This window comes from Felis catus, chromosome D1, assembly GCF_018350175.1.
Source record: "Felis catus isolate Fca126 chromosome D1, F.catus_Fca126_mat1.0, whole genome shotgun sequence".
Lineage (NCBI taxonomy): Eukaryota > Metazoa > Chordata > Mammalia > Carnivora > Felidae > Felis > Felis catus.
The window spans coordinates 43,196,051-43,223,034 of record NC_058377.1 but is presented as its reverse complement, the minus strand read 5'-3'; the positions used below and the strand labels follow the sequence as shown (position 1 = coordinate 43,223,034).

At 36.1% G+C, this 26,984-nt stretch overlaps 1 protein-coding gene across 1 annotated transcript; it reads right to left on the bottom strand.

Moving 5' to 3' along the window:
* Window positions 1–1,116: 1,116 nt before the first annotated feature.
* On the bottom strand, window positions 1,117–23,329 carry CHORDC1 (cysteine and histidine rich domain containing 1). Its single transcript, XM_003992634.6, has 11 exons — window positions 22,811–23,329; window positions 19,124–19,173; window positions 16,025–16,081; window positions 14,229–14,386; window positions 11,605–11,708; window positions 10,894–10,952; window positions 7,025–7,095; window positions 5,971–6,076; window positions 3,933–4,052; window positions 3,196–3,258; window positions 1,117–2,515 (listed from the first exon to the last, which is right to left on the bottom strand). The coding sequence occupies exons 1-11, from the start codon at window positions 22,872–22,874 to the stop codon at window positions 2,369–2,371; spliced, it is 999 nt and encodes a 332-aa protein (XP_003992683.1). The 5' UTR covers window positions 22,875–23,329; the 3' UTR covers window positions 1,117–2,368.
* Window positions 23,330–26,984: the final 3,655 nt, after the last annotated feature.

Sequence of the window (26,984 nt, the reverse complement as noted above, 5' to 3'; positions counted from 1 at the left end):
AGTTTTGTACAAGTTCTATGGTCACGTAAGATTTTAATATAAGGGGAAGCTTAATATAGGGTATAAAGACTTATATAAATACTTTTTTTGCAATTCTTCTATAAATCTAAAATTATTTTCAAGAAGTTAAAAAAAATAAAAGCTCAACTCCTAGTAACTTACAATCTCTATACTAGCAAATGTGCTAAGTAAGAAAAATAGTACTATCTCCCATGTTGAGTTTAACTGTTAGTTACCAAGTGCATAGTAAAGTTAGTTTTGACTGCTTTGCTACAGTAATTTTTTGAATGCTGAGAAAGATAAAGTATATTTCCAGAGAAACAAATAAACTCAATAAAATTTTTTGACAGATAAAACATATTCTACTTAATTATAACTGTGTCCCTTTATGTATGAGTCTAAGATAAAAATATCATTTAGATTTTTATTTGGGTAACAAATCTGATGTTCATACGAATAAGAAAAGAAATAGAATGGTCACTAATGTAACCAGACTATTCTCTCTCTCTCTCTCTCTCTCTCTCTCTCTCTCTCTCTCACACACACACACACACACACACACACACACACACACACACACAGTGTCAGTACTCTGAAACTAACTCTTGGGTGACTAATCCACTTGCTTTGAATAATAGCTCAATTGCATGTAACATATTAAGATATCGTTTAGGGAAAAATAGCCTCAAGAAGAAAACATTAACAAAGGTATATTAATCCTTATCTCAAGTCAAATCAAGTATCAGCCTTTCCCTTTAATAAATAAGATTTCATGTCTTCAAATAAACCCAAGTTCCTAAATTACAAAAGATAATTTTAAAAAATTTAAATACAACCCCAAGTTGTATATGCTCTATTTTTGTCCCAACTGTACTGCCAAAAATTTCTGGCCATGGTAGTTTCATTAATACCATGTGTCATGAAAGCCTGGTTGCCAGATTTTTCGTCTTTATTTGTAACAGTGCTAAATCATTCAGTAATTACATAACCACCTTCAGTAGTTATTTGCTAAGGGTAGTGGAGTAAGATATCCTAACCCTCTATTAACCTATACTTCAAAAACGGTACTTTTGTAAATTTTTCTTTGTAAGAACAAAAGAAAAACACTCAAGGGGATTGGGAAATAATCATTTTAATCTACATAAGCATAATTCACACCCAAAATGCTTAAACTGTGCCAAAGTTCTGGCCTTCATAACATTTCTTAATTTTAGTTTTCTTGGTGAACTCTGCACTGCCTCAAAAAGTAAATTATCCTTTAATGGGTTCAATTGGCATAAACAATCTAAGTCTGTGATACCTGTATCTAATGAAGTATAATATATAATCAACATCGTATCACCTAGAATTGTCAAGCTGTTTATGAAAGCCTAAAAAAACTCCAAAAGAATTAAGCTACTTTAGTTAACATGTAATAGGTATTTCTCATAAAGCAAAGCTTAAATATTTAGTTTTTTGATACTCTAATGTATTTCCATAAGCCTTTAAGTCTACAGTTTTATAGATACAGTTTTCCATCAGAGGTGGAAAGTTATAGATATATTTCTCTTTACATGTAACTAATTAAAGATTTTAAGAGGGTGTAGGCTACAAATCAAGTACAATTTAGTCATAACACCATACAAAGACCTTATAAAAAAAATCAGAAAAGAGATGGTTAACATTATTGCTTGGTCTTAACAGCAAATTTTAACCAAATTGATACCTCTCTACTCTTATCTATAATGTTTCTGATACATTTATATCATAGCGCTTGGCAAGTAATAAAGGTACTGATATGATGTTTTAATTAGTTGCAAACAAATTCCAATTTGTTAATCAATGTATATATGTCCTCTTTAACTAGTAAAACTACACTACCTCAGAATTAATCCTTCTAAAGCAAGTAACCTTCCCGAGAAGGCAATGCAGAGCTTCATGTCTTCCTTAAAGATTTTCAAGTATTATAGGAACACAAACTCATGGAAAAAACTAATTAAAAATCGGATATTCCATCTTGGCTTTACTAATTATGGGATAATAGGAACAGATGTGAACCAAACAAATGTTCCTTTACACTTGTCTGCTAAACATAATATCATACCAAGAAATACTGAAACTGCTGTTTTCTAGCTTTTCAAGTACAGGACACAACTACAGTTCTATCAAGTGAGGAGAAACGAATAATCAACCTTAGGTAACTCAAAAAGATGGGAGGCACAAAATGATAACCTGACTTTGGCTTTTAAGAACCTACCGTTGACCCTGAAATGCCAGACTCAACAACAATGACGACAACGACAGCAACAACAAAGATTACAGCAGCAAGCCAACATTTTACCACATACTAAGAATTCTGAAACAGGCAATCATTTTTTCCCCCGTCAACTCATTCTGTTGAATCTTCTTTTTGTTCTTCCTGCTTTTTGGTTGCAGGCAGTTCAAGGCTTGCCCACTGCATAGGCTCAGCTTTTCTCATGGTGATCTCAATCTTTGTTGCAGTCATAGTTACATAACTTCGTGTCACATCAATCACCTGCGACAGAGCAGAGACAGCTATGGTAAGCCTGGATGTTTTGTTTTGTTTTGTTTTTAATTTATTTTTTTAAATTTACATCCAAGTTAGTTAGCATATAGTGCAACAATGATTTCAGGAGTAAATTCCTTTGTGCCCTTACCCATTTAGCCCATCCCCCCCTCCCCCGCAACCCCTCCAGTAACTCTGTTCTCCCGTATTTAAGACTCTCTTATGTTTTGTCCCCTTCCTTGCTTTTATTTTTGCTTCCCTTCCCTTATGTTCATCTGTTTTGTATCTTAAAGTCCTCGTATGAGTGAAGCCATATGATATTTGTCTTTCTCTAATTTCGCTTAGCATAATACCTTTTAGTTCCATACACGTAGCTGCAAATGGCAAGATTTCATTCCTTTTGATTGCCCAGTAATACCTCATTGTATATATATATATGTATATATACCATATCTTCTTTACTGGATGTGTTCTTTTTAAGTCTTAGAGGAAAGCAGTGGTCCTGTCTATGTTAACAATCAAAACTCCAAGCTTCTAAGGGCATTTATATACTTAGATTTAAACTTTTTAGTAAGAATGAATGTTAAGTTATACACCTACTTTACACCGATTTCCAAAGTACTGCCTTTTTACTGCACCAATGGGTATTTTAAAGTATTAAAAAAAAATCTGGATTCATTAATACTTACACCCCATAATTTCACATTTTGATGAAATTCTTTCTCTCCTTCAAATACAATATGCACATTTAACTGAAAAATAATAAAGTTAAATAACTGATCAAATCCAAGTTGAAGGAATAGGATTTAAAGCAATGATTATAAAAGTAACATACTGATATAAATCACTTAAAAAAATTTTTTTAATGTTTATTTATTATTGAAGATAGAGACAGAGCATGAACATGGAAGGGGCAGAGAGAGGGGGGAGACACAGAATCTGAAGCAGGCTCCAGGCTCTGAGCTGTTAGCATGGAGCCTGACATGGGGATCAAACTCACAAACCGCAAGATCATGACCTGAGCCGAAGTCGTCGGATGCTTAACCGACTGAGCCACCCAGGTGCCAGTTGATATAAATCAGTTAAGGTATTTAAGAAACTGCCAATATTGTTATTTTTTTCTTAAATTTGAGGAAACCATTCACAGAAAAGAAAAATTAACTTAAAGTTTCATATTAAAAACTAGGTACTATATTATTTGATAAATCTTCAAGTACTACAGTACTTTCAGAATGTTTCAGAACTAATTCTATTACGCAGAAATTTTCATTTAAAATAGTTTGACAGTAATTTCAAACTATTTTTTCAAATGGAAAAGATTTAAAAAGTTTTAAAATCAACAATATATATAATGGATTTGATAATACATGAAAATAAAGAGTAATATATGAGACAATTTTTACTCAAAATTATTTCGTATACTTACCAATGTACTATTTGCTACTACTTGGCTAAGTTCTGGGAGTGAATTTTTAGCATATACTGAAATGGTGACTTCACCTCCAGTCTGATGCCAGTCATGTCTACATGGAACGACTTTTTTCCCCTGTAATATAAGAAAAACCTTATGAATTTATTATGTGCCATATGACCTCTAAAAATGAGTAATCTGACCAAACAACTGAGAAAAAATAACTATGTGCAACTGAGCCCTTAGTGTTTTTAAGGGCAAGCAACTTCTAAAGTTCTCACCCAAAAGCTTAAACAATAAAATCTATCACAATACAAAGAATCTTTATAGTTTTACGGCTGGAGAACATGCTTATTCTTCCCTTTTTTTTTTTTTTTCTTTTGGAACCATAGCATTAACATACATTGAAAAAGACAACTTAAGAATTCCTACTAAACTTTATCCAAGTTTAACATTTCTGAAATCCACTAAGCAGTCATAAAAACGTTCTCCAAAGACTAAAATAAACCATTTGCTTAATGAAATAATCCAGACATCTTAACCTCATGCATAAAAGCCTTCCATTTATTTTCTATAAATTGGAATCTGACTACAAATTGAAATTTCCAATTTCTACAAGTGGAACTAATTGACTACTTACAACTATCCGCTACTTGTTTCAAATAATTATTTTCCTCCCATAATAACATGCAGAAAAAAGTGGGGATCTGTGAAAGTAATGTTTTGGTTATTATTATGGAAATAACTATTACCTACCAGTAGAACACTGTGCTTTATCAATGACTATTTTAAAAAGAGACAAATTGTAATTTGTTTTATAAATGAGAGCAGCATAGCCACATAATGCAGGAAACCGTGAGACACTACTGTTGAAAAAGTAGTATTTACGTTTTGGTACAATTATGCTAACTGAATTTAAAGTACTTATAGCACTTACATTTTGTGCCCTAAGCTACAGCTTATACCAACTTAATACTTGATAACTGTGTGCATGAAAAAATAACAAAAACATTATTTCATCAAGGGTTATATTATGAAGACTTCTACGTATAACAGAAAACATTCTATGTTTTCAAGCTAAAACCTTTAAAATTTAGGTCCTTGGGGAAAGTACAGAGAGACTTAAGTCTTTCTGCTAATAAAATATCCCTGGAAGTTTTGTGGCAAGACGAATCATTATAACCTGAAGGATATATTTACACTTCCAAAGCATATGTTATTAAAAATCAGAAACTACAAAAAAAGAAAAAAAAAATCAGAAACTACAGAATATTCAAATGGAGAATGAATAAATCCCTAAAACATTCTGAAAATTTACAATTTTTTTGTAAGTTAAAGGACACATATAATGAAAAGGCTGATTGTGTTAGTGGGGTTGTTAGTGCCAATACAACATATAAAACTAATTTAATACATTATAAAATACATTACAGCAGCCAACACATACTTACTGAGCAATAAATTGTTTGCTTGCTTATAATTTAATGGGATTTAGACACTTAATTTGCACAACCTAAATCTTTTAATAAAGCTATCTAGGGAAGTAGGAACTAATGCTTTTTTTGTTGTTGTGATAAATTACCTTGTAGCAAGCAGAGGCATTCAAGACAATTCCAACAAGTTTGCCATCCTCCTCTTTGGCCACTAGATGGAGTGTTTTTGCATTGTAAATAGCTGAATGAAGTTTAAAGTGGCCAAAAGGGAATCAGAAGTCTAAGTGATCAGTAACTCAAATGAACTCAAAAGTGATTTTTGAAAAGCAAAAAGTGGGAGCAGGCTATGGAATTACAGAAACACATTCTTCAATTTTGGCAGGCTTTAAAATTTCACAAAAACTGGCACGCTTGTGTCATTGTACATAATGGCTACTTTGATCAAAGGGCGGTGCTCTGGGCGCTTGACTCAGATTAACTTTAATTTTCAGGAATATGAAATCTTTACTGTATGAGACAGAAAAACTTTCTTTTACATCTGAAGACAGAATAATTTTTAACCTTTTTAAAATGACTCAGATGAATACACCCCAATGTGTTATTTTGAAAAGGCTACTTACAGCATCCTTCTTAGTCCACACGTGTTTCCCTGTTGTACAGCCCTCCTGGGCTAAGAATGTATTGAAATCTGAAGTTTTTCTTCTACAACAGCTCCAGTATTTCATCCTTTAAATTACCATAGAAAAACTTCAGAAATAAAATCTTACAGCTACTTAAGTCTAGAAGTAGTACAGCGACAGTGTGAATTTAAAAGAGAAGTAAATGTGCAAGTTTAGTATTCTAACAAAGTGTTTAAGGTACTAAACAGTTAAAACTATCAGAAGACTAATCATTTTAAAACAGAATGCCATTTATTGTAGCAATTTTGGAGCTCCTGACTAAAGATGCTCAAAACCACCAGAAAATTCCAAACCTGCTTTTCACTAATTGTTCACATTCCAGTTTCCTCATGGAGCTACCAAAAAGTGGTATAACCAAAGATTTTAAATCCCATTTTAATAAACCAGGAAAGTGAAAATATGCAAACAAACTAAAAACTAACATTTACACAACCTGTGATGGTCAGTCCTAAAGTAGGTGATACCCACTATTATTTACTTGAGACTAGAAAGATAAAAATTATAATAAAGCTTTGGGTTTGAGTCTTGCAGAATATGGAAAAAGAGTGGAAGACTTTAACACAGTACTGCATGTCTATAAACTTCAGCATAATACAGAAAGGGAGCTAGATCTCAATTGAGGGTTACGGAAAGTGTGAGGTTTCCTGGATGCCACAATGCCGGTGTCTTGGTGGCACAGAGCCAAAATTCTCAGAGTCCTGTAGTGCACAGAACAGTTCTTCAAACTAAACACTATTCAGCCCAAATAGAGTATCCCACTGAAAAGTAAGGAAATAAGGAATAACATGATGTTTGGATCACAATGGCCACTTACTGTAATATTGTTTCAGTTTTCTTATGTGTAAAAAGACAAAATCCACATTCTAGGTGACTCTAAAGATGTTGACAATGTAAATAAAAAACCTGATAATGCTGCACGGCAAATAATGCTTACAGGCATATTAACTTTTCTAACCTCTACCATAAAGTTTTAATTAGTCATGTATTAAGTTACCCTTCATGAAAAATAGGTACTCCAGAATGATATACACAGACTTCATCTAGACTCTGCAGGCCTTGATATGTCTAAAAGAGAAAAAAGAAGAAGAAATTAGCTTCGTATCTCAACGTTATGTTTCATCAACATTTGTAGTACTGGTGACCTCTAAGAACTATGAAAATGCTCAAGAAATAACAATTATCTAGAACATTCATAAATTCACCCCAGGCCGCCATTCCAATAAGGAATGGAAAATAATTCCTTTTTGGCTATAGTTAAGTTTTAGTTCCCTGTGAAAAAGGCAAATAAAAAGTAGGCAATGGGATACATTAAGATGCTCTCAGACTTTCAGGTATGAGGTCACATTCAAGCATATTCAGGTATTTAAGTTTATAGAACAATACTGAAACCAAGGAATTAGTATTCCCAACAGAAATATAGTTAAGGCACGATTTATGTGTATAGGAAACTCTGTGTGGACATTACGACTTAATAAGCAATTCTGGAAGGTCTAGGAGTTTTGCTGATTTCTTATCCCTAGGAAGGGTAAAATGAGCTGCAGACCTATAAATATATCCAGGGTTTGTCTGGAAGATCCGGGCCCCACTGCTGCTGTAGGTGAAGGCCCTACAGATGAATTCACAAAAAGTTATGTTAATAAAACACAGATGCAGCCAGTAGTATATTTTCTACGTTGGTATTTATAGCAACTACCTACAAGTACAGAAAATAAAATTCTGTATATTTACTTTTTGTAAATCCAAAGTACTGGGTTGACAAAATGCACATCTCCTAAAGATATTCCATAAGCACATAAAGCAGTATGTTAGATTCTGAACTTACCACTATTGCCCCTTCATTTCCTCCCTGCTACTCCCAACTCCTACTCTTCTTCCCACCTTATTTCATGGCACCATATCCATTCAGTCTCCCAAAGCAGCAAAAAAAAAAAAACAAAAAAAAAAAAAAACACCAAAAAACCCCCCAAAAAAAACACCTCTCCTTCCATCCATGTTTTCTATCACAAAATCCTATCAATTTAGCTCGAAAATACCTATCAGTTTAATTTGCTAACCTTCCTCATGATCACTACCAGATCTTAGACAATGAGACTACACTAACAGGTTCTAATTCATTTACTATCTAATTAAAACATGAATCACTCTCTTATCTGCAGTCATCTACCTCATACCTTGCACAGTTATCAGTTCCAGGTGGTTTGTACATTTAAATGCGCCTCTACATATGAGGAAATATTCACGGCTTTAAAGTAAGTAGATTTCTTAAAAACAACGCAAAAAGTGCTAGTCAAAAATAATGGACAAATTGCATTTCATTAAAATTAAAAAGATTTTTTATCAAAAGCCATTATTAGGATCATGAAAATGTATAGTGTCCCTCTCCAACAAAGTACTTCTGAATGAAAAATAAAAAAGAATTCCTAACATCAGTAAGACGAAGTCAACTAACAGAAAGAAAAATAGGTATAAGATTTCAGACATTTCACAAAAGAGGATTTCCAAGTGACCAATTAACAAACAAAAAGGAACTCAACGTCATTATCGGGAGAGTGCAAATTAAAATCACAATGGGAACACTACACACTAACCAGAATGGCTAAAATACAAGACTGATACTACAAAGCGTTCCTAAGATGTAGAACAAATGCAATCAGCTTCATATACTGCGGCAGGTGTGGAAACACAACTATCTTGGAAAACTATGAGGAAATATCTGTCAAAACTGAACATATACATGCCCTATGATCAGGGAGTTCCTTTTCTAGTCATATACCTAATAGAAATGTACACACGTGTTCCAAAGTCAGGCACAAAAATGTTCATAGTAGCATTAGTCAAAAAATGTAAAGGACAAAAGAAAGGGTAAGCTGAATGGCACATTCACACGACGGCGTATTTTAAAACAATGAAAATGAACAAACCACAGCTATATGCCAACAAAGAGAAGTCTAACATACATTTCACGAAGCAAAGGAAGACAGGCACAAGAGCACCTCGTCTGTAATTCTATTCACATTAGGCTCAAAAATAGGCAAAACTATACTGATAGAAAAATGTGGTTACTTTTGGGAGAAAATAATAGCTGGGAAAAGATACACTGAGGGGCTCGGTTTTGTGAAAATCCCTCAAGCTATGAACTTACTTACTTTTTAATGTTATTTTTTCAGTGAAAAAGATCGAAAGTTTCTTTAATGGCCTCTGTAACCTACAGTAAGATCTCACTTGTGGGCATGGTAAAACTGTAAATGCCCTTAAAGTTCTGGCCTCTCTGTCTCTCTTTTAACCTCAACACACCAACAAATTTTGTACCATGATTATTAACTGTTTATTGTTTCCTGAAACTGCTATCACCTCTGCTTGAGACACACTTTCCCTTTTGTCCATTTACAGGACTGGCACTCATTCTTCAAAATTCAACTGAGATGTTTTCTCTCTCATCTTACTGCAGTTATCCTATCACTTCCACTGTCTCTCCCCCACCCGAGTACTCACTCTTTTTTACCTACTACTTCTACCCTACATGTATGTCAATACATTTCCATTTCCATCCCTAAATAAGCAAGGTGATCTCCAACTTAACATGAGGGAAAATTACAAACCTGCTCCCCTAATCATGTTTTCTCCTTCTTGGTTAATGGTGTCACCAGTCACCTAGCTGCTGGAGCTCGAGGTCCCCCTCACTTAAAGTTCATTAGCAATTCCTGCTAATACTTTGAAATAGTATTCATTCTGTGTGATTTGTCATGAGCCAGGCAGGCACTGTTCTAAGCATTCAAGATACAGCAAAGAACAACAAAATTCTTTTCTCATAAACCTTACATAAGAGGAGAAGGGAAGGGAAAGTCAGCTGGGATAGATCAGAAGTAAAATACATATGCAAAAAAAGTAGCATGTTATAAGGTCATTAGTGCCCTGGAGACAAAAGGGCAGTGAGAGTGAAGATGCTGGAGGGCACATAATTTTACATAGAGGGGTGGGGAAAATTCTCACTGGGATGTTTGAGTACATCCCACATTTAACTACTTCTAAAAAATACTCTCCACTCCCACTGCCTGGTCTTCTATAAATGCATCCTAGCTGGTTTTCCTTCTGCCAATTCCCCTATTATGCCAATATATTTGCCACGTATCAGCCAAAGAGATCTTTTTAAAATTCCACCTTAAAATAGACAATGGCTTCCCAGTATGCTTAAAAAGAAAAAAAGAAGAAAAAAGCCCAAACCCATCATTATGCCCTAAAAAAACTGCCATAATCTTGCCTACCTCGCTTACTCCTACCTTTCACACCACTGACCAAGTCCCACTGACCTTTCTCATAATTCCTTGAATAGCCAAGCTTTAAAAGCTCTACATATACTGCTCCCATATCAATTTCAAGGTTTATATCACTCACCTGCTACATTACTTAGATTTCTGATTTAGTGTCACTTCCAAAAGGATTTTCCTAATAGCCTTATTTAATACCTCTACTTGCCTTGTCCACTGTATTTTCTTCATATCTATCTAAATTCGTATTTAATTACCTACATGTTACCCTTCTCCCTAAATTACAGTATAACCTCCACAACAGGAGAAATTTTTGCTTCACTTAATACTGTATTTCTAGCCCCTAAATCAATGTCTGGCACACATTTACTGTGCTCAGTAAATGCTGACTGCATCAGAATGACTTATTCCCATGAGTCTATCAGATATGGTGTTTGTCAGAGACAGAGTCTCTTATCTGTGTTCACAGCCCTAGCCCAAGCACACTGACCAACACACAACAGGCACCCAAAAGTTTGTTCAATCAGTAAACTGCACTCTCTTCTTTGAAAATTAAAATTTTTCTTTCATGACCCAACACAAATTTTACAATATATACCTTTGAACACCCTCCATTTTTACATGAGGTCCCAATCTTAATTTCATCACTGTCCTCTTCTAAAACAAAGAAAAGAAAATCAAATTAGAAACATTAAGATAGATACTTTGGCGTTATTCTTAAGTAACCTCTTTCATAAAATAAGAATTTGAAAAAATAATCTAAATTTAAAAAACACTTATTTTAAGACAATTTTAAGTTATTTTCTAGGTGACCTTTCAGGTAATTATATTTAAAAAACTAAGAAGAAATCAACTATTGTGATTACGTTTTGCCTATGTCCCCAAATAATACATGACACGCTTCTATCCTATACCGCAATACAACATCCAACATCTTGACCTTGTGAAAGGGAAATCATGAAAAAGGTACTACTTTCCCCCGTGGTATGGAGTGTAGGTCAGAAAAAATTGAATATATTTTATATCATGCCCAATGAAACATGTACAATTATAAAATAAATTTAACTGTTAAAAAAGTGATGAATCATGGAAGAAACAAATTTTTAATTAAATTTTTCATTTTAATACAGACATTATGGAATAAACCAATTCATTCTGAGGTATTACTGGTATTTAGAAAGCAAAATAAATTCTTTACTACAATATGTTACCTTTTCTTTCATTTATATTCAGTGAACTACACTGTCTCTTTTATCTTCTAGATAACTGGTTAATTGTACAGAAAAAAAATTATAAAATAAAATCTTACCTTTTTTATTTTCTTCATTCCCTGATGACAGTTTAAGTTTATCAAGTGCTTGTTTTAGGGAGGCAGATATTTTTAATTCCAAGTTTGTCATTGGTTCATCTGGGCTGGAGAATTTTTAAACTTTATTACCATTAGTGATGTATCAAAACATTATTTTTTGTTTTGTTTTGTTTTTTTACTAAAAATAAATACACTAAGAGCCTATTTATAAAAAGAAGCCAAATGCCTCATGAATCAGGGTTTTCACATTAAATACTATTTTACAAATAACTGCCATAGTGTACCTACACTTCTAAATTTTAAAAGGAAAGTTGATATTAAAATATTAAGTCTCAAATAATCATGCTATTGCCAACACAGTAAATTATTAATCAGTATCCATAATGGGAAGGAAATAAAGACTAGGATTCCAAGTTTGCCAAGAAGGGATCATGAAGTACTTTTACATTCCACACCAAGCAAAATGTTGGGCATAAGCCTAACAGGCAATAAATATGTACCAAGTGAATCCATATTCCTACCAGTGGAGATAATTCATTTAGTGTGGATACTGGTATATACATCTATATGTCCATATACAATTCTATCACAAGACAATTCTAGTAGGATTAAAAATCAATACAGTGCCCCTTCATAACGATTAAGTGTTGTACGTACAATTTAAGGCCATTCAATAAGTATTAAGAATATTTACAAAAACAACAAAAATAGAAATGCTAGGTTATGCATTCCACATCCTTATTGAAAACAACTATTATAAGTAAGATGTAGAAGTATTACCAAAGTATGTAAAATCCTGTATTCTCATAATTTCTACAATATCACCAAATGAATTTAGGACAAAATACTTAATTTCTATTAAGTAAATTAGTAGTCCACTATTTAAAGAAAACATTAACTCATACTGTCAATTACAGCAGACACTACTGTGATACTTAAGAATGAGTCATACCAAAATTGTCTTTTTCTCATAATCTTTTTTTTTTTTAATTTTTTTTTTTCAACGTTTATTTTTTATTTTTGGGACAGAGAGAGACAGAGCATGAACGGGGGAGGGCAGAGAGAGAGGGAGACACAGAATCGGAAACAGGCTCCAGGCTCCGAGCCATCAGCCCAGAGCCCGACGCGGGGCTCGAACTCACAGACCGCGAGATCGTGACCTGGCTGAAGTCAGACGCTTAACCGACTGCGCCACCCAGGCGCCCCTCTCATAATCTTTTTAACTGGCAAATCAGTCAGCCAGGCATTTGATAAACTCTCTCATGATTATGAATAAGGTGAAGATGGAATAATAATAATTCTAAGTAGTTTGGTTAAACGAATAATTGTCACAAAGTCTCTCAGTCTTCTTATCTTGGTCCAGTATTATTCAATATGCTATAAATTTCTAAATAAATTTACCTAAATTAAATGTAAGATCAGGAAAAAAAAATTATGAAAAACATTAAATCTATGGTGTGAATAAAAATATCAACTGGAGCCATATTTGAGGCCACAGAATCATCTGTTTTTTGAGTCTCATATTTTGGTTCTAAAACAACACTCAAGTGCAACATTAAGAAGGCCTGGGGGCGCCTGGGTGGCGCAGTCGGTTAAGCGTCTGACTTCAGCCAGGTCACGATCTCGCAGTCCGGGAGTTCGAGCCCCGCGTCGGGCTCTGGGCTGATGGCTCGGAGCCTGGAGCCTGTTTCCGATTCTGTGTCTCCCTCTCTCTCTGCCCCTCCCCCGTTCATGCTCTATCTCTCTCTGTCCCAAAAATAAAGAAACGTTGAAAAAAAAATAAAAATAAAAAAAAGAAGGCCTGCTGTAACAGCGTTAGCCAACACACGTGTATGAGCGTGTACAACAGAGTTTAGCTGATGAGGTGACTACAAAGGACTTGTGTAATCTACTGCAAAATGAGCAAGAGGTATTTTAAAAGTAGTTTAACAGATCTGCGTCTAAATCAAATAAATAAAAAGTTTGTAAGTAATAACATTATCAGTTTTCAGGCATCTGAAAATAGGAGTGACTAGGCTTGCTCTAAGCGACAAAGCATGGACAAATTAAAAAGACAGGATTTGGCTCAATATTAAGAAAGAATACACACTTAGTAACAAAATGGAATGCTTTACAATAATAAAAGTAAATTCCTCTTCACTAGAATTATTTGAAAGGAAACTAAATATCCTTCTGTCAAGAATGTCCTAGATGCTCTTCAAGAAAACAGCACAAATGGATAGGAAGGCCTCTAGGTTCTTTTTCAACCCAAACCGATTCCCAGACAACAATTTCTTTATACTACAATTTGTTCTTTATACTTTTATGTATCTTTTATACTACAAATTGTTCTTTATACAACAATTTCTCCATACTACAGTGAAAAAGCCATGTTAAGTCACAAGAAAGATGTGTGGCTCTTCTGCTCTGGACAAAATTATGACGACACAGTGAACACATATGCGATGGAAATTTACTGTGTACATGTCCTCAAGGTAAAGGGGAAAAAAAATGAAAAGTATACTTAAGGGAACATCAAAGTGATCTACACAAGAGCTATAAATGATATTATATAAAATCATAAAATACCAGGATCAAATGCTATTATTTAATTGTGACAAAAATTACAACTGTATAAAGTTTACCTTGGCCTTTTTATTGCTTCTACTGGTTTAGGGGCTTGAATGATGTGCTCCTGAAACTTAGGCTTCAATTCAGAAAGTTCTTTCTTCTCAGTAGTCTTGACTTCAGGTTTGACTGGCTCAGGTGGTTTCTCACTATTATGCCTACCTTTCGTACAGCCCTGTTAGTGACAGATGAGAGTTAGCTTATCATGGGTTTCATATGCCCTGACAAATTAGTTTTCAATTCTTTATTAATAAAATCTCTTGTATGCTTTCTCCACTTTCATTACACAGACTTATTTTAAGAAACTAAAACTAGAACTCCAAATTTGCAATTATTACATCTGAATGCATTTTTTATTAACTTGTTTTATTTTTTATTTTTTAATTGTTTTTTTATTTATTTATTTTTAATTTACATCCAAATAAGTTAGCATAAAGTGCAACAATGATTTCAGGAGTAGATTCCTTAGTGCCCCTTATCCATTTAGCCTATCCCCCCTCTCACTACCCCTCCCGTAACCCTCAGTTTGTTCTCCATATTTAGGACTCTCTTCTCTTTTGTCCCCCTCCCTGTTTTTATATTATTTTTGTTTCCCTTCCCGTATGTTCATCTGTTTTATCTCTTAAAGTCCCCATATGAGTGAAGTCATATGATTTTTGTCTTTCTCTAATTTCACTTAGCATAATACCCTCCAGTTCCATCCATGTAGTTGCAAATGGCAAGATTTCATTCTCTTTGATTGCTGAGTAATACTCCATTGTATATATATACCACATCATCTTTATCCATTCATCCGTCGATGGACATTTGGGCTCTTTCCATACTTTGGCCATTGATGATAGTGCTGCTATAAACATGGGGGTGCATATGTCCCTTTGAAACAGCACACCTGTATCCCTTGGATAAATGCCTAGTAGTGCAATTGCTGGGTCGTAGGGTAGTTCTATTTTTAATTTTTTGAGGAACCTCCATACTGTTTTCCAGAGTGGCTGCACCAGCTTGCATTCCCACCAACAATGCGAAAGCAGCAATCCTCTTTCTCCACATCCTCACCAACATCTATTGTTGCCTGGTTGTTAATGTACATCTGAATGCATTTTAAAAGAAACCTTTGAATTATGCTTCATGATTATCTATTTACAGTATATCCATAGCATAAACTTGTTTTTCTACTTACTACCCACGCAACCTTGAGCAAGTTAATCTTTTTAAGCCTCAGTTTCCTCACTAGTAAAATGGAGATTATGGCACTTAAGATATTTTTTGAGAGGATTAAGTAAAACAATAGAGTATTTGTCAAATCTGGCATGTGGTAAATTGTCAACAAATGCTAGTGACCTTTTTCACATTCCATGGAGTCATACATGCATTGTAACATCCTTAAAAATCATACAGAACTTCAATGGCATGTCATTTCATTAACAGCTTTTGTTTTCTTTCTTAAGGGCATACAAAATAAATGGCACATCTTGGTGCATGTTAGATTTGATAATAATATATTGTTCCTCACTAAAAATGCCTTAAATTGTTACCTACCACTTCTTTATTAACGTACTTTAAAGACCACTAACACCAAGGACAAACCTAAATTGACATGTGGGTAATTAGTATCTTGAAACTTTTATTTCTGAAACAGACAAATTCCTTATTTTAAAGGCTATCAAGGGAGGTGAGTTCCACTTTAAAAGAAAGATTCTATCTGCAAGTTAACAGACTACTTAATAGGTGTCCAAAAATCAGACTCCTCAAATGTGGAGCTTCACATTGTATGTACGTTCTCAGGAGATAATCTAGGAAAAAAGTGAATACTTACTGCAATGCTTAAAAAATCAGAAAAATCAGTTGTTCTTCTCTTACAGCAAGACCAACCCTATGAAACATGAGAAAAAAACTTAAAATTGAATTTGCACAGAACCACCACCCACTAAAAGGGTCTACTTGCACTTATCTCCTTGAATCTCACAGTGACTGGCACATAGACAGATTTCACAGTTGTAAAGTGTTATAAATGATTCATCTAATCAAGTGAAATGATTTTTAGTCTTTGATTTAAAAAAAAACCCTAATTAACCAATGTTAGAGGTGATTTGTGTTTTGAATGATCACAAAAGGAAACACCTTAAAATAGGGAAACAAAAACTGCTTCTGGTTTCAAGACTAGTAACTGAGTTTTAGAACAGAAACATTTTATAATTTCTAAAAACATCCTATTTTTTTAAAGGATCTGGAGAGTAAGTGAGGTGCTTTACTTTAAAAATCTGGTAAGTTAGACAGAGATGATTATCACAATTCAGCTTCTAAAGAACTCACTAGCTGTTTCCCAACAATAATCAGTCTATTTTCAGAACACCATAGATTGATTAGCATAGCAGCCTAAGAATTGTTAGGTCTTTGAAGGTTAAATGATCTTTTCAGTGACAAGCATAAATACACAGAAATTCTAATGCCGTGTGTGATTTCTAAACAAAATACTAAGTGGCTTACCAAAAAATGGCTTTAAGCTGTCATCCGTAATTCCAAAGTAGTACAGAGAATAAGAAAATAAAAATGCAGCAGTTTCAAAACGTGGGATGTTTCAAATTATACTAAGGGCTAGGATTTGCACATACCCATTTGGGCCTCACTGCTTTTCTCAAGATAATGTATGAAGAATTTGGTAGTGATTTTTTCCACACTATGCACTTACAGATTTTTTTTTTTTAAAGTTTATTTATTTGAGAGAAAGAGAGTGAGCACACATGTGCGAGCAGAGGAGGGGCAGAGGAGGAGACAGACAGACACAGAATATCCCAAGTAGCTTCTGTGTTGCAGGCTCTGAACGCATGGGCCTCGATCCCACAAACAGATCTTGACCAGAGCCAAAATCAAGGGATGGATGCTTAACTGACTGAGCCACCCAGGCACCCCCAAAATTATTTTAAAGAAAATGTTAAATATGCTATAATTCAAATTTTCCTTTATTTTGAAATTATCTTTTACTCTGAATTGAAATATAGATGAAAACCTACTATAATGCTGAAATATAGAATTTAATTACTATTGATAATACAGTCTTCAGAAAAGTCATTCTACACGAGAAAAAGATTTATTGTCTTGCACAAAGACTTACAGCAGATATTCTGGGGAGACCAGGATATATACATGAAATAGACAAGCTATTCCCAAATATCAATCTTGGATCTATCACAGTCCCCAGTAAAAAAAAATGAAGGATAAATTTAAGTATGTAAGTATAAGGTTGTTTCTTAAGAGAAATTGTCTCTTTTCTTTGTGCCATTTCTAATTTGAATATTAAAATGTTCTTTCTAACTTCTTATTTGCCAATAAACCAGCAACAGTAGACATTACACTGGGTTATGTATTTGTGCTGTGAAATCCAAGTCTTTGGATTTCAGGTCTTCAAGAAATGTTTATAGAGCTCTTATGAACAGTAGGATTGAGAAGGAGAGAAACAAAATTACTTCAAAGTGAGATCATTAAGATTAATTCAACAGGGAGATTAACAGCTGGGTAGTAAAAAAAAAAAAGAACAGCAAAGTTGACAGGCTATTTCTGGAATAAGAGTTCACTTTAAAAACTGGTTTGCAGGAGCAAATGACACACATAAATGGAAATATTTTGTAGAAGCCATTGGCACAAAGATGACATTTAAGGACACAAACGAATGAACTAAATGAGAGAAAATAGGAAGCCCAAAACAGAAGTGAAGTAGGTCTATGGTTAGGAGATAGAAAAATATAGAAGAAAGAGAAAAACATACACTAAGAAAAAGTAACACAGAATAAACGGCAGTCCAGTAAACATAAAATACCCCCACTCCTCCGCAAAAGTATTTCCACAGAAGCACAGTTTCCAACCCCAAAGAGTTTTCAAGAGTTTTCAAAGAGGCCAAAAAGACGTAAGAAGGAAGACTCAGGTCTCAACTTGCCCTATTCTGTTTTCCTCTCTTAGAACTAACCAGAGTGACATAAACTTGCTACATGTTTATTTACACTCGGCTATCTAACAGTTAAATACCAAAAGTGTCCACCTACTCCCTGGAAGGTATAATTAGAAATTCAGGCGCGTGGGTGGCTCAGTCAGTCAAGCGTGGGAGTCTTGACTTAGGCTCAGGTCATGATCTCACGGTTCCTGGGCTGGAGCCACGTCCGGCTCTGCACTGGGAGTGCGGAGCCTGCTTGGGATGCTCTGCCTGCCCCTCCCCCACTTGTGTTCTCACTCTGCTCACTCTCTCTACCCTCAAAATAAATAAGCTTCAAAAAATTCAAAAGGCATCAACAATATTTAAACACGTAAGACTGTTTATGTTCCTAAAAACAAAAGTACACCAACACCTAAAACCACGGCAGCCACACTGCAACATTTTCTTTTGAGATACACGTTATCTATGGAGATAAATGTACCATGTTAACATAAATTTTAAAAAATCAATAAACCCACCAAGAAAAACCTGATCAAACAACATTCTATTATCTAATTCTCCAGAACATTAAGAAAGTACAGGTGGAAAACAGTTGACATCTGTCTGTCCTGCAACTGGCACCCTTTACTGCTAAGAATCTTCCCTCAAATTCAGAGCTGCTCTTTATTAGATAGCAGCTGCCCAACAGACTGAGAAACTAAGATTCAGTACAACTGCTTTCACTTCCCCTCAAAATTGAAAAGTGAAGAAATAAAGGGTATAGCAAATGAGAGCTGGGATGAAAAGAACCTAATTTTATACTTGGGAAAGACTTTAAGACCACCACCTACTGTCTCTGCCTTTAGACTTGCTTAAAGCACCCCAAAATGGTCATTAAGAAAGCAAAAAGTCACAAGCTGAGCTGAGGAAAAAAGATGAGAAAATAGTTAGTATTACACCTCTAAATTTAATATACAAATATGAAGACACTGAAATATACCAAGTTCTTACCTTTAAGGCATCATGGAAGACTGGAACACCTGGGTGGTATGTGCAAGCATCTGGTCAAAAACAAAGAAAGAAAGGAAAAAAAAATAACTTTATAATGAAGAAAAATCATTATTTTCTTCAGGTGTTAACATTTTAATCATTTTTCCAAATGCAGGTAATACTTTGCTTTTCCTTAAAAATTCACAAAATGCTCAAGTTAGATGCATGGCACACAGTGCTTACTATAATATTGTATTAAAACAGTAACAGTTCAGGGCACCTGGGTGGCTCAGTCGGTTGAGCATCAAACTTCAGCTCAGGTCACACACACAGTTCCCGGGTTTGAGATCCACCAGGCTCTGTGCTGACAGGCAGGAGCCCGGAGCCTGCTTCAGATTCTGTGTGTGTGTGTCTCTCTTTCTGTCCCTCTCTGGCTCATGCTCTGTCTCCCTCAGTTTCTCAAAAATAAATAAACGTTAAAAAAATTTTTTTTAAACAGTAATAGTTAAAATTCTAATTCAAGAGTATGATAGTTACAGATAAAAATAATAGACTAGTGCAACTATAACAAACTGTATTCTATTCCTTTAATCTTTGTAGTTAAATTTGTTTAATACCAAAACTTCAAGCTCCAAGATTTTGACGGTCCTCTTCCAATTCTATTTACAAAAATGCTATCAAACTTAAGTGTGCTTATGTGCACTGATCCATAAAGACTGCTGAAGAGATTCTCTAAAAAGATATTTTGGAAGGACAAGTTCAAAATTTTAAAAACTGAAGCAATATCTGATTGCTAATTTAACTTTCCTAGACAGGTGTCAATATCTAGATACAAACTTCATTTAAAAGAGTTTTAAGTTCTACAGTCTATTTTCAGGGTTGTCACTGATTGTTATTCTGTATTTCCCTCCCCTCCCCATTACACCATCAATTTCTACTAACTCTTTCATGAAAATGGGCTTACTATAGATGGCAATATACTGTATTACATTAAAAAGTCAGATGATAATAATAATAAACAATTATTTCCTGACTAGACACAACCATGAGCTTAGAAAAAAACAGGTCAGCTCCACACCTGTGCAATTTTCTTATAAGGCTACTTTGCCCCACCTTTCCTTGTCTGCTTAGCTTTCAATTGCCACAGCCTCTGATTCCTGGTGTTGCCTTAAAGTGATTAATTCCTGGTACTTACAGAAATCCTCCTACCCCTACAGTAATAGCCAATATAGTTTATTAATTAAGGCTAGTAGTGGAATTAAGGGCTGAAAAAGGAGATTCAAAGTAGAAATGAATAAGCAGAGGGATATGAAGTTAAGAACAGAAGCAAAGAGAGAACAGAGTATTTTCAAATACCAAACATATAGATGGAGGCATAAAATGCATACCGTATAACACGTTAAGAGGCATCAATCATAATAATGGTCAGTTTGGGCAGAATGGTAGCAGGTGTGAGTCAGGTCTTAACCATACACTTAGTAGGAACACAATTTGAAAATCACTGCTTTCAAATGTAAACAACAAGCAGATGGTCATTGGCCTGTCTAGCCTTTACCAGGTTTACCAGTTTTGCTCAAAGTTAAATTTCATGGGTAAAAAACAACATAGTAGCAGTTCAGAGTTAAGGAAATGAAAGTATTGGGTCTTGGGTCTGACCTATGCTCAAATTCTGGTTCTGCCCTTTAGCAGCCAGTTCAGTTTACATACATGGCTTAAGTAAAAAACTGTGAAGTGGTGCTTTGTACAGAATAAGTGTTTAATATGTGAAAGACACTGTGTCTCCTTTAAACATTAAGTTAGCTTGTGTTTCAAACTAAAGCCTTGTACCAGCTTAGGCGGCTTTTTATTTTTGTCAATACAAAGGTCAAACCTCTCCCATTCTATAAAACTTTCTCCTAATCAACTCCACAGTTTGCTATTAGCTCTTATCTTCTACTTCCTATCTCCATTTTCTTAACTTTCCACTTAAATCAAGCAACTTACTTGGTCTCTAAGCCCCATTTTGCTAAAGCAGCTAAATTTTCAGCAACCTTATTGGCGCTCCCTGATGAATTTAGTACTGGTGACCACACAATGCTTGAGTGTCTACTCTGATTTTCCCACTCCCCTCCACTCCCATCTCCTTTTTAGGCATTATACCATTACACACACACACACACACACACACACACACACACTGCTGACTTCCAAAAAATGGCTTTATCTCCCCCTTAATTTCAGGCTCGTATATAACATTCCATAAATATATTTACTTATTTGGGAACATTATAGTCGCACTCAACAAAGTATCAGTCTTTCCTCTTCATTTAATATTAAAGTAGAATATGTGTAGATACTAAGATAATTTACTTTTTATGCATGCTGCCAACAGCAACTGATTTTAAAACCTCTTTTTCCTCGATTTTGTCATCCACTGAAATCTCACAATTTTCTCTTTGAGTAACGTATTAATATCATAAAAACGCTGGGGCTCCTGGGTGGCTCAGTCGGTTGAGCATCCAACTTAGGTTCAAGTCATGATCGTTCATTCGTGACTTCGAGCCCCGCATAGAGCTCTATGCTGACAGCTCAGAGCCTGGAGCCTGCTTTGGATTCTTGTCTGAGTCTCTGTCTGCCCCTTATCGGCTCACATGCTCTCAAAAAATAAAAAGTTACACATTTTTTTTTAAAAAAATCATGAAATTGTCATGACAGTATCATGATTATTACACCAAGACTGAAAGACTAGATTCCACTTTATCCATAGAATCCTGCCAAGAGTCTTATTTTAAAGTATGTCACCAATTCACGTGTGCACCAAGTAAGTGCTCCAGACATCTCAGAGGTGGAAAAGAGTGTCAAAGGCCTCGATTTTAATTCTCTTCATAATGCAGGAACCACGCTGCTACCATGTTGAACCCGGCTTCTCTATTAAATAGGTCTAATAATACATACTTCACAGGGGTGTCCTGAAGATTAAATGAGATGATGATATAAATGACAGACCAACATCTGGGGTATAGAAAACATGCAATTACCGCTAGTTCAATTTGACAAAGTGGTGTCACTTCCCACGACAGTCAAGAAACCAACTCACTTTATCCCAATCGCCACTCAAAATTCAAATTCATGGGCTGTTCACCTAGTCCAGCCACTAACTTTCACTTTACATCCTTAACTGTACACCTAGGAACAATCACTTTATGCCAACACTTGGCATAAATAAACTCCGGAAAAATAGACTAATACGGCGAGCTGAACTAAATAAAATAACTCGCCCACAACCCAACCCTCCCACCCATCTCTGGCACGCACACGCGCACACACACACACACACACACACACACACACACACCAACCGCTAAGCGAGCTCTGTAACACCGGGTTAACTTTGGCTTCCCCAAAGACACGGGTGGGGGCGGGGGGATAAAGATGTTCTAAATTGCACGCGAATCCGCGAGCGAGCGGACCACTGGGAGACACGTGGGGGCCGGGAACGTGGGTCCGTGGGTCCGCGTGGCTGCAGGGAAAGGGTCGGATGCCGTTGCCAAGCGGCCCCGCGCACGGGGAGTAGGGCTAAGAGGGCGGCCCGAGGGGACCCGGACGGGACCCGGACGGGGGCAGCGCGGCAACGGCTCGCGGGCGGACCCCGGGGTCGCCCTTGGGCCAAGGGCGTCCCCCCGGGTGAGGTGGACCCGGGAGGGAAGGCCGGCGGCGCGTTCTTCTTACCGTCGGAGTTGGTCTCGGGGTCGAAGCGCTGACCGCAGCCCCGGTTGTAGCACAGCAGAGCCATTTTCTTTCCCCACCGTTACGGGTCGGATTCAAACACAGGGACGAGCAAGAGGATGCGCTTACAACCCCACTGGCGCAACGACCGGTCTGACGGCTGGGGCGGCTGCCGGCTTCCGGAAACGGCCGGTTCCGCTTCAGGAACCTTCGCGAATTTTCCGGTCGCGCAGGCGCGCAGAGAAGATGGAGGCGGAGGGAGCGGCGGGAGGCCGGGCAACAGCCCGGACGCCGTGGGTCGGACTCCGCAGGGTGGCGGCGGGGCGGGGAGCTGGCGTCCGGATATTTGAGGAGGAGAGACCCTAAAGGCTGAAAGCGATGCCAAACGAGGGGCTGACGTGCTCGCTCCAGATTTCGTCTCTGGCTGCGGCTCTGTCGTGCCGCCAAGCGGCCGCCCAGCGGGTTTGCCCCAGCACCGCAGGCTCCTTGCTTTTGGGATTAGTACAATCACGGCATTGTTACGTTCGCCCCCTAGCTGCTGCAGAGTAGGGGCAGAACCCTGCAGTATTTCCGAGTCCTCTGCCTAGAACGTGGAAGCTTGGCAAACGACGAGAGGATTGGTGGACCATTCTCCCTGGGTGATTGTGTGTCCGTTGTCCCGGTCTCTGCAGCACTGGAGAAGCGCAGGCATCGGGAGCAATTGTGGTAACTGAGGTCAAATCACTTTGAAAATACAAAGCATCTAAAATCAGAATACCGAAAGTACTGATCCGATACAGTGCTAGAAGTGGTCACTATTGCTCTAAGACCCAGGGGATAAAATCGTTGCTATTTCGTGTGAGCCTCCATTTGATCAGTGTGCCCGTACTTAATTCTTCTATCCCGAAGCTGATTTCATCGAGTGCATTATAAAAAACAAACAAACAAAAAAAGCGTGACACTAGCAGGCACAAGCTAAAGATACTAGTTTCAACTTGTATATTTCCCAAACTTGGGGTATTAGAAATAAAAGCAAACACTTGATAGCAGGTATACTGACAGTCTTAGAATAGTAATATCAGTGTTAAGTAGAAGTAAAAAGCTATGCAATGTTTCTAGTGATCTCAAAACTTTGGGCTCAAAATTTTCTCACCCTCGTAAAAAAAAAAAAAAAAGGTTACCTTCGCATGATCCCTTCCTCTTTTTATATTTAGAAGTGTAAATTTTTGCAGTAATCTCAACATAGAGATATACAACGTATTATTCTTCGTTTAACCTAACCTGAGCATTTTTCTGTTTCATAATCATCATAAATAGAGTTGAATAAATCGGCATTATGACCAGATTTCCCTCCAGTATAAGTTTTGGGACGTGGCAGTACTGGGGTAAAGGGCGTAAGTCTTTTAAAAAAAAATAAATTTAAGATTTTAAAGATAAGTATAGCCAATTGTTTCCAGTAGGTGGCACCAACTTTCAATTTCACCAGCCCGTGGATTGGAGGAACAGACCATAGGAATTAATCTTACACAATTAGAGAGAGGGAGACGTTTACAAAGTTTTAGTTGTGGTTAAATTCGTGGTCTGAGTGTCCTACTACCAGTGCAACATTATCAAGATTATTGTTAAGTTCTTTCAAATACTTTTAATGTTTACTCTCACTTTTTTCAGCTACAACATTTTATAAACAGAAAATAATAAATACAGTAGGTAATTCAAAAATGCAGAAATCTATCAGGAACAAAACCAATAATTCCATCACCCAGCAATAAGTACCGTATCACTAAAATAGCTCATTGATAAATTTATTTCCAGTCCCTTCCCTGCCAGGCATCATACCAATAAATTATTGGTATGAATGTTAAACAAATTAAAAAGCAACAACAACAAAAAAAACCCCAAAGAATTGGAGTCATAATATACATGAAAGTTTATGTTCCTCTTTTGGCTACAAAATTAAATCATTCTTATTAAGAGAACAGAGACAGGACATTCCACTCCATTCCCACACTCCAGTGCTGACTACCACAAATTGTTGGAGAACTTTGTGGTGGTAACACTGCATAATTTATATAGCTTTAAATCCAGGTCCCATTTCCTCCCCCAACAGAAACATACTGTTGCACAGAATCTTGCGATTTTTCCTGTGTTATGAAAGCAATGCTATATATAGGATTGTTAAGAGTAGACTTTTGGGTCGCCTGGGTAGCACAGTTCGTTGAGCATCTGACTCTTGATTTCAGCTCAGGTCATGTGGTCTCTCTCTCTCTCTCTCTCTCAAATAAACAAAATAAAAAATCTTAAAAAAACAGAAAGCTTTGGATTCAGACAAGCATTCAGATCCTAGCTCCACAATGTACTAGCCAGTAATCTTTTCAGGAAATCTCTTTGGGCTTCCATTGTAGACTTGACCCAGCTATCTATCTACAGCAGGAAGTCCAATCTCAGGGCTTGAAAAGTGATTTTGAACTTATTTGATTAGTCATGTAATATTGAACATGTATATTTATCTCCATTTTCTCCTCAGATCCCACTAAAACTGTGGTAAAGGAATAAATATATTAATAAATGAAAGTAAGAATTAAAAAATATATAAACCCACAAGGACAAGTTTGAATAGGGTATTGCAACAAATAATATCAACACATTTTTTTTTTTAATTTTGTCTTTACTTTGGCATTTAGGAACATTTGTGTATTTCTTCAAATTGTTCCCTGAATACTAGTACTTAATTATCTCTTACTTTTTTCTTAGGCATTCCTGCACACTTTGCCAGATTGGACTGATTTTGACTTTTAGTTGCTTCCTATAGGGCAGTCAATGAGATTACTACTCTTCTTTCTTCCTTCCTTCTCCTCCCATTTTAGTTGTTAGTTTTTTCTACTTTGTTGGAAAATGCAGCGTTTGCATATGAGTCTTCCATCCAGATATGTAGCTTTATTATTTAAATATATTTATTATTAATATATTTGTGTGAATATATAAATATATTTATCAAATCTATGTAAATGTATTTATTTATAACGAATAAAAAATATTTTCACTGGTCACTACTAGTCTCTCAGCTGAGGTTTCCTGGCATTCTTGTCAGATGAAGCTTATTTTCTAGTAGAGCTGGGCAGGAATCATTTCGATCTCTTACATGTTTCAAATAGCTTCTTCTATAGACTTGAAACTTGAAGGAGTGCTTGAGTGGAAATAAGAGTTCATACTCTTAGTTCATACTAAGAGTTCAGAATTACTTAGTTCATACTAAGTTCAGAATTTACCTTAGTTCATACTAAGAGTTCAGAATTACTTAGTTCATACTAAGTTCAGAATTTACCCAGAAATACTGAACTAAATTGTGTGTGTGTGTGTGTGTGTGTGTGTGTGTGTGAGAGAGAGAGAGAGAGAGACGAAGCCCATGTGGAATCAAATGTAAAACAAAATGAAAGAGAAAAACCTCACTGTGGCAGTACATGTTTTTCTTTTTCCTTCTCTGCATCAATCAAACTTTTAGAAATGTCCTGAACTTATTTCACTGCGCCGTAAATCAATATAAATGTCCTACAACAGTATTGCACATTTTGTGGATGATTCTTCCAAAGTTTGGTTACTTTTTTTTCAAAATAAATGGAATATCTTTATCTGAATAGTTAATAAAATTTGGGTTGCCAAAAACCCTTCACCTTTTGAAGTCCTTAGACAATTGCAATTAAAAAAAGAAAACAAAGATTACAAGTAAGAATTACATTGAAGTTTATCCCTACAAAGCAAGGGAGGAAATATAAATAAATAATAAGAGAGACTAGAGATGATTATCTTGTATATTAAAAATCATACATGGGGCACCTGGGTGACTGGTGCACCTGGGTGACCTGAGGGTCCAACTCTTGATTTCGACTCAGGTCATGATCCCAGGGTCATGGGATACACACCCCTGCATTGGGATCTGCACTGAGTGTGGAGCTTACTTAAGATTCCCTCTCCCTCTGCTCCACTCCCCCGCCTAGCGCTCCTGCTCTCTCTCTCTCTCTCTCTCTCTCTCTCTCTCTCTCTCTCAAAATAAAAACAAGCAAACAAACATACAGTGATATTTATACTCTAGAGTGCATGCACACAGTTATTTGAAGAATACAACTTTTCTAATGTTACCCCATATTTGAATTTCACTATAGGCAGCAATCCCAACAGAAGTAATTGTGAAGTATATTTTCTT